The sequence below is a fragment of the Salvia splendens genome, chromosome 16 (assembly GCF_004379255.2).
Source record: "Salvia splendens isolate huo1 chromosome 16, SspV2, whole genome shotgun sequence".
In the NCBI taxonomy this organism is placed as follows: domain Eukaryota; kingdom Viridiplantae; phylum Streptophyta; class Magnoliopsida; order Lamiales; family Lamiaceae; genus Salvia; species Salvia splendens.
This window is the reverse complement of record NC_056047.1, coordinates 5,837,185-5,846,613: the sequence shown is the minus strand read 5'-3', so window position 1 is coordinate 5,846,613 and position 9,429 is coordinate 5,837,185. Positions and strand designations below refer to the sequence as shown.

The window sequence follows — 9,429 nt, the reverse complement described above, 5'->3', positions numbered from 1 at the left end:
AGACAAAGACTACGGCTTATTAATTTTGGGCCAGTTATTTTATTATTGGGTTGCTTTTTATTTCTGGCCTTTTGGACTATAATAAACTAAATTAACTAATAATGCCCATGAGTCAAGTAGCCCAATTCCCTTATGAACAATAATGTCTGGAGTTCCAATAACGACTACGCTAAATTGACTACTTAGCTGTGTTTGTTGAGCAACTAAATGGATATATTAATCAAAATATTGTAAAATTATAAAAATAATTTAACCAAATAAAATTATCATATCTGCAGCAGTAGTGAAGTACTGTCTCATGTTTTTAATAAATTTTGTTTGATTCAAAGCTTGTTAATTTAATTGATACTTATATTTGGACCACTTGAAGATTTGGTAAAATTAGAATTAGTATAAAATTATTTGTACTGTGCAAGTCGTAGTTAGTAAATTCTAGTACACCCTCAGTTCCATAATCGATGACATACTTGAGAGATGACATAAGATTTTAGGAGATATTATTAGAGAAAATAAAATTTATAATTAATGTAAGAGTGAACTTTTTCTAAATAAGGAAATACGACATCTTTTGTGGAATAAACCAAAAAGGAAAGTGTGACATCTAATAAATTTTGTTGTTATTTTAAGATATGCAATTTAAGGATTTCAGCCTCGGCTTATCTAATTTTCTGGTTCCGTCACTACCTACGTCCCCTTCATCTTCTATATATTCTCTTTTTCTTCACTTTCCATTTCATCCCTCTTCCATTTTTGTCCATTCACATTGGTTGATGGACTGTGATACAAGTCTTATACTATTATTATTTAGTTTAGATATATTAGGGATTTGCATATCTTTTTCTATATCTTTGTTTTTCTTGTTCATTAAGTCAGTAGCAATATAAATAGGAGTTATTGTTATCACTTTATTCTTTCAATCAATATATGAAATTATCATTCTTTTGGCTCAATTGAGTAGCAAACAAGAAACATCTCCTAAGGTTGCCGACGAGGCTGATCTCGCGCTCAACCGCCCCTTTTTTTGCCGTCCAAGTCACGACCCAACGTTGGGCGCTCGACAACGATGACATCTCGTTTCTTGATTTTGTGTGGAAATCGACGTTAAGGATTTAGGTCCTTAACAACTGGTGCTTTCATCCAGAGCTCACCATGACTGGATCGGATGAACGTATACCGCCGACGGGGCTCCTCACCCGAGGCAACACGCATGTCCTGATCAGAGACTCTTCGCGCCGCGTGTCCACAAGCGCACTCGGCGACGATCGGCCGCGATTTCCAGGCGGCCGCCGAGGCACCGCACGATGTGGCAGTAGCAAAGAAACTCATGGATCGTGGCTTGCCTAGTGAGAATTGGGGATCTAGGGAAGGTAGAGATGGCAGACTCGAAGACCAACAAGTTCCATCTTTTGATGAAATCGACCCACCGTGCAACACCGATATGAGTAAAGAGACGGAGGAAGAGACATTATTAGACGTTGTAGAGGAGGTTGATTCCATTGAGGAAGTGAAGAAGGCTGTCGTTGCTCGAGTGACATCCCAAGATGTTATTGAGAATTGTTTGGGTGAAAAGGGAGAGTTGCATGATAGTGATGTTGCAAGAATGTTTCAGCGGCCGACGTTGCTTGCCATCGATGCACGGATGGTCCCGCCGCGAAATTACAAGGCGTGTTTGGGAGTTCGTGGGCGTGTTAACAAGCTTCACGTTTTAGCGCTGAATTTTGACGACTGTTTTGATCCTACCTTGATGATTTTTGATGGAGAAGGTGAAGTGACACGTCCAACTATTCGGTATGCGTTTGATCCAGGAGGAGACGCCTCGCCAAGCTTTTGCTTTCAACTCTCGTCTTTGGTTCGTGGTTCCCACCTTTAGGACAAGGTGGATTTTAACCGTGGGGGAGTTGATACGAGTCTTATACTATTATTATTTAGTTTAGATATATTAGGGATTTGCATATCTTTTTCTATATCTTTGTTTTTCTTGTTCATTAAGTCAGTACCAAATAAATAGGAGTTATTATTATCACTTTATTCATTCAATCAATATATGAAATTATCATTCTTTTGGCTCAATTGAGTAGCAAACAAGAAACATCTCCTAAGGTTGCCGACGAGGCTGATCTCGCGCTCAACCGCCCCTTTTTTGCCGTCCAAGTCACGACCCAACGTTGGGCGCTCGACAACGACGACATCTCGTTTCTTGATTTTGTGTGGAAATCGACGTTAAGGATTTAGGTCCTTGACAGACTGTTAGATCTTCCATCAACTCTTTGTAAAATTTGCTGAGGAGTCGACAACAATGAGACAGCCCATTCTCCTGCATTTCTTCCTCGGAGTCTTGGCCTATTTGAGCTGCGTTTCGCTTGTCACGGCCGAGGACACCATTACGTCTATCTCAATTGGGTTATTGAATATGGCGAAGCCGCGCCTCTTGGCTTCAACCAAAGAGTATAAATGCAATCCCAAATATGTTTCTCTTTATTCTTTGACTTGTAACTGACCTCACACATTAACCACTTTTAACTTGTCTGTAATACTTGGCAGGTGATTCTTGTCAACGGACAGTTTCCTGGGCCGACGGTTAACGTGGTCACAAACGACAACGTGATAGTTGAGGTCGAGAACAAACTGGACGAACCAATGCTCATAACATGGTAAGTTTGTGCGACTCAAACGTAGATTCTATCACGTTAACTCATGTTAGTACCCCCATCCCCGTCCGTCTGTGTGTCTGATGGTGTTTGGTATGAAACATTAGGAACGGGGTGAAGCAGAGGAAGATGTCGTGGCAGGACGGAGTGCTGGGGACGAACTGCCCGATCCCTCCCAAAACGAACTGGACATACAAGATGCAAATGAAGGATCAAATTGGGACATACAACTACTTCCTATCCACATTGATGCACAGAGCTGCAGGGGGGCTATGGCGGCTTCAACATCCTCGCAAGGTCCATCATCCCCGTCCCCTACCCCAAGCCTTTCGAGGAGATCACCGTCCTCGTTAGCGACTGGTGGAAGAAAGATCACAAGGTACTACTTGCATTACACACTCATACACTTGTACTTTTTTTCTCTACCAAGATAGCCTAATAACATGTATTGGTGCAGGAACTCCAAGCCATTCTTGATGCAGGGAAGCCCTTCCCTCTACCTGATGGCATGCTCATCAACGGCAAACAGTCCACTGTTTTCGACGTCGTCCCAGGTGAACTATTCAAACCTCTACAAGACTAGCAGCAACGTACATTACATTAACATACATATATTTCAGGGCAAACATACTTGTTCAGAGTGTCGAACATAGGAATCTCCACTTCAATCAACTTCAGGATCCAAGGCCACACAATGCACCTAGTGGAATGCGAAGGCTCCCACACGGAGCAAGAAGCGTACAAGTCACTCGACCTCCACGTGGGCCAATCAAGCTCTCTCCTAGTCACCATCAACGGCGGCAACCCCAGGGACTACTTCATGGTGGCCTCCACCCGTTTCACGAAGCCAATACTAACAACCACCGCGACCCTCCACTGCCAGGGCTCAACCAGACCGGCCTCAACTCACTTGCCCATCGCCCCAACCTATCACATCCACTGGTCCATGAAGCAAGCCAGGACCATCAGATGGAACCTGACAGCCAACGCAGCAAGGCCGAACCCACAGGGGGCCTACCACTATGGGACTATCCCGGTCGTCAGGACAGTAATTCTCGAAAACAGTGCCGCCAAGATTGATGGGAAGACAAGATATGCTGTTAACAAGATATCTTACAAAAACCCAGAGACGCCGTTGAAGCTGGCTGATTACTTCAACCTCCCCGACGTCTTCACTGTGGGCTCCATCCAAGACAGCCCACCGGCTGGCCCTGCAGAACTCGGAACCTCGGTTCTAGGGACTGCTCTGCACGACTTCGTCGAGATCGTCTTCCAGAACACCGAATCCACCGTCCAATCGTGGCATTTGGACGGCAGTGATTTCTGGACTGTGGGGTAAGAAAAATACTACTCCAACACAACATATTCCCCAACTTTTTTTTATTTCAGTGCATTAACTAATTTGTTGCATACAGATTTGGGAGTGGCAGGTGGAATACAACTCTGCGCAGACGGTTTTACAACTTGCACGATTCTCCCACCAGACATACAGTTCAGGTAATGGCAGTTCAACTCTGCAACACATTGATATATATTGTTTGCACATTTTCTAATTCTGTAATTTGGGATGATGTATTTAGGTGTATCCATATTCATGGAGTGCGATATTGACAATAAGGGGATGTGGAATTTGAGGTCTGCGAGTTGGGCAAGGAGATATCTGGGGCAAGAACTTTATGTAAGAGTTTGGAACGACGAGAAGAGTCTGTATACATAGACAGAAATTCCGCCAAATGCTCTGCTTTGTGGAAAGGCCAAAGCGTAGTCCAAATTCAAATCTCAACGTTGCTGTAATCTTTGAATTTTTTTATTTTTCCTTCTATTGGTTTATGTTGGTTTTGTATTCAGTTACGAGGGTGTGACTGTATGCAAACAAGAAGTGCTTACCAAAGATAGAAACAGAGGTAGAGAAAAGGGGTGATAGTTTTATGACTTGTAATTGGCCATAATTTGTGATGGTCATTCATCAATTGATGGATACGACCACTTCATTTCAATACTACTCCATTACTTTATTAATACTCCATATTGCAGCATAGCTTTACTGGATAATTGAGATCAAAGTGGAATTCTTCTTCTGCAAACCTTTATAAAAGATGGAAAAGAGTAGATTCAACAAATTAACAGAGACTGAACCATGCTTTATAAATTATCCTTGAAAAATTCCACAAAAGAAACATAACCTCAAAATTGGTACAATGGTCATGTTATGTAAGCATATTTTTAGTATCCATTTTGTTTCTCAATATACAAATAAATTTCGATTATTAAATACATTTTGTTTTAAAATTGTCAAGAAATGATTTTGCGGTATGTTTATGAAAAAGAGTGTGCGAGTAGGGATGTCAATCGGGCCAACCCGTTCGGGTTCGGGCCAACCCGTTCGGGTTGTCGGGCCATTCGGGTACGGGCTATTCGGGTTATGATTTTTTCGGGTTATAAAAGTTCGACCCTAACCCTAACCCTTCGGGTTTCGGGCTAACCCACCGGGTTATTCGGGCCAATGCGTATTTTTAATTCTTTTAATATTTTCAAAAAATAATACGTATTTTAAATTTTCTTTATTTATATACATATTTTTAATTAACCATTCAACAATGAAATACATATTTTTAATTTTCTTTAATATTTTTGAAAAAGATTAAGTTATTTAAATTTAAATAACTTATTCATTACATAATTATTTACAAAATATCTATCAATAGTATGTTTATGTTTATGTATTTAAAACATAAATCAACACTTTGTTTCAAAATTCAAACATAAATCAATTCGTAGAAAATTAAATAAAATTTTCATAATGTGAGAGGTGCATCGTAGATGTAACAAAAATATTTTGAATTGTTAAAGAGTGAATTATCAAGATGCTAGCTAACTAGAGTAACTCTAAGTTTTCTTGAATTATGATTGGTCAAATTTAATTTATTGCAGCTGTAAATAAGTCAAATAATAATTTATCTTTGTTTTAAGAATCATCAAAGTACGCATAATTCAATGACGAAGCGGCGTCAAAACACTTTGCACTATTATATTGGAAATATACTAAAAGAAAGCTTTTATATACGAGTATTTATGAATCCATGAACCACATGGTGATTTTTTCGTGATCTTATATAGTGGGTTGGCGTATTTGGATTTTGCATGGTTTTAGAGGGTTGTCTTGGATGATTTTGATTATATTTCTATATTTTGGTATGTTTACATGTTTGTTGAGAAATGATAGAAAATTGATTAGAAAATGTACACAAAATATGTGGATGTGCAGCAGCCTTGTTTGAGTCAATGTTTCTCGCGATTTTGAAGTCTGATAAACCTCTAATACATATCATTCTCTTCGTCTTCGAAAGAGCTTCGCGTGGATATATTGCACGCCTCAATCGGAGCTTTGTAGAGAAAGTTATGACCGTTACAAAAACTGCTCGCTGTGCAGAAGCCTTCAACCCGACGGGCCGACCCGTAACCCGAACGGGTCAGCCCGCCTAACCCGACAACCCGAACGGGTCAGCCCGAATGGCCCGATTTTAAATTCGGGCTGCGAAATTACAACCCTAACCCTGTATTTTTATCGGGTTATTCGAGCCGGCCCGCGGGTTCGGGTTACATTGACATCCCTATGTGCGAGTGAGAGAGAAAATTTTATTTTTCCTTTTTTTTTGTTTTTGTCGTAAAGAGCCCAGTACGTCTTGTTCATTGTTACTAGCGGATTTTTAATGGGCCTCTCATTTTCAGTATACAATTGAGCCATATAAAAGACCACTGCACCTTGCTTATTTTACTGCCGAAGCTCCCGATGTTTACACAAAATAAATTTACCATCTAACCTTTTTTTATTTTACATGCTTACATGTAATTTTGGTATTTTAAAATTGATGACTTGGAAATTCTTCATATTTTGCATGCGTGCACCTCCATCATTTTCACAATTTTTCTTAAGTTAATTAATTGCTACCTAATGCATTATAGCTTTCACTTGTTTACTATTTTTATTTTTATTTTTATTTTTTTTGGTAATATTACTATTTTTATTTTAATTATACAACATTATTTTCAGCATAAAAAAAACATTGTTTTGTACACATGAAAGAATTGAGAAAAGTTGAAGCTTCGGAAACTAATGATTTATGCCTGAATGGGTTTGGATGGACCATTTAAATAGCTTTTTAACGAGAATAAATCGTTGATATGAAAAAGAAACAAAATATGACTACTTCAATTATCAAAACCCGAAAACATAATAGTATTAGATTTAATATATAACTTCTTTTAAATTATAAATTCATATAAACTTGTTATTCAAATTCGTCTTATTCGGGGCTCTTGGTTTAGCAAGCCATTATATTCCTAGTTTCTTACCTAAGTAGATAATCATGAGATATTATCTCTCCACAAAGATCGCAATCCTGCAACAGTTCATTGAATATTATAAAGGATAGATTATTAAAATCGTGGCTTATGCTGTTCTATATTACTGGTGTCAGGGAATAATATATACTTACATGTATCATTTATATTTCTTATCATAATCCTGTGCAGGAAAGATTGTACAGGTCAATTTAACCATCCATTTTCATTACTGGCTTTACAGATGTGGTGTGGAATCCTTCCATCTGTGAGAATCACCTTGCAGGATTTCAGAGAACCTCTTCCAAAAGCCTGCTTCAACTCTCTCTCTCTCATCCATTCACACAAACAGACATTTTATTTGTTTTGTTCGATAACTCTTAGAAGACGAAACAAGAATCTCCATGTTTGTCCACCAGCACGCCTGCCTGCCTCACAATGTATCTGCAGCCGCTGGAAAATGTACACTATCTTGGACTGAATCAACAATACTTTAAAATACATGATTTTATTGATTTAATAATTGCATTATGCTGCCTGTATGGAAGATTGGGAATATCTACAATATCACTAAGATATTGTCCAAATCTTCTTTGTGCAAAGTGAATCTTCTCGCATATCAAGAGAATACATACATAGTGCTACTCCAACTGTAATAATAAAACAACAAAGCTAAAAAGTACTAGTGCTGATTTAACAGAAAAATTCCATTTCAAAACCTAATTTCGTTACACACGATCTCAGTTTACCAAACACACACTTAAACTAGTCTTACACACCACATGAAATAACCATGAAATTAAAGTAGTAAAAAACATCGAAATGCTAGAGTCACCATATCCATATTCCACACCCCAAATAGAAAGAACCAAACCCTAGCTTCTCTAACCCTGAAAATTATCAAAATAAAATTGAAAATGTTACTTATTTATTTCTCCACATAACTAGGATTAGTTCATTAATCTCTACGGATATGCACCGTTTGTGGTCTGCAAATCAGCCGGCCACGAGCTCCAAAACCCCATCTCCGTAACCGGAGCCGATTCGAGAATAGCCGAGGAATTCGCCGATGACATGTTTCCATTGATCACGGGTGCATGCTCCGGGTAGCAATTGGACGATAGTCGGAGGCGGTGATAGAGCTCTTGAAGCCCGGTATTCTGTGCCTCGCCGTGGAGGATTCCGGGGGTGGCTAGGGTTTGGCTTCTGTATAACGAATTCGGCATCCCGGTAGAGGGAAAGTGGGCCGGGCCGAGGTGGTCGGGCCCTGAGGATAAGTGGGACGAGCCGAAGAGTGGGGTTTCGTCTTTGATTGCGAGGTGGCTTAGGTTTAGGGTTTGTTGGTTGGCTCGGATTAGGGAAAGGAAATGGGAGTTTTGGGAAGATGGCCAAATTAAGGGGTTTGAGGAGAGGGCTTCTCCGTGGTCAAAGGCGGCGCCGAAGAGGTGGTTTTTGGATAGCTCCGACGGCGGTGTTGTTTTGAACTTGGCGGCTGCGGATTTGGCGGCGACGGGGGTGGTGATGGTGGTGTTCTTGTTCTTGCGGCATCCGCCGCCGATGGGGACGTTGCGGAGGGCGCCGCCTTTGGTCCAGTAGCGGCGGCAGGTCTTGCAGAAGTGGCGCGGCTGGGTCAGGTTGTAGTTGTTGTAGTAACAGAATTTGGTGTTGGCAGAGTCGCAGCGGGGGCACCTCAGGTTCTCCGGCGGTGCGGCGGCGTTTGTGGCGGAGGAGGATGAGGAAGGAGATGGAGATGGAGACGGCGATTGGGAGGCGGCGCCGTCGCCGCAAGGGGTGGTGGAGAGTTTGGATCTCTCTCCAATTAAGCCCACACTACTTCCACCTAAGAGCTCTTGAATCATCTTTTTTGGTTTTTGTCTTCTTTGCAGATCTGTGGGAATTGGAAAACAAGGGAAAAGGAAGGAAGGATTAGCCTTTCTTTAGATGTGAGAGAGAAAGTAGAGAGAGAGAGAGAGAGAGAGAGAGGGGAAGTGGTGGTGGGATGAGTTGAATAAGGTTTTGGATTTGGTGAGCCAAATTTTATGGGGGTGGAGCAACAGAAGATCTCAGGACAAGGCTACCTTTAATATAGGATAAACTAATAAAAGGAGACAAAACCACTTTGTCGATTATCGAAATGAAATGCATTGGATTTCGGAAGAAAAAAAAAATTGGTGGTGTTTGGATTTTAGTTGTTCTTTTTATTTTTAACTTTGGGATGTAGAGGGAGACAATGCTACTATCCTATTATTCCCTCAATAGCTTAGTATAGGAGAGTACTACCTTACTAAGAAAGGATGATTAATCCACTTAGATTTGCTAAGGTACGAAACACTAAACACTTTTCTCTAATAAATATCATCAATCCATTATTATACTTGCACATTCAATTCCAACAAAAATTAAAGGAATATAATACTCTCTATGTCATATAGTACTTGAC

General features: G+C 40.2%; 1 protein-coding gene and 1 pseudogene across 1 annotated transcript; one reads left to right on the top strand and one right to left on the bottom strand.

Annotated features, from left to right (window-relative positions):
* The first annotated feature begins 2,296 nt into the window (after positions 1-2,296).
* Positions 2,297-3,987, top strand: LOC121771211 (annotated as a pseudogene).
* Positions 3,988-7,678: 3,691 nt separating this feature from the next.
* Positions 7,679-9,055, bottom strand: LOC121769781 (dof zinc finger protein DOF5.7-like). The gene has a single exon (XM_042166538.1). It carries the CDS (start codon positions 8,846-8,848, stop codon positions 7,955-7,957), a length of 894 nt encoding a protein of 297 aa, XP_042022472.1. The 5' UTR covers positions 8,849-9,055; the 3' UTR covers positions 7,679-7,954.
* Positions 9,056-9,429: the final 374 nt, after the last annotated feature.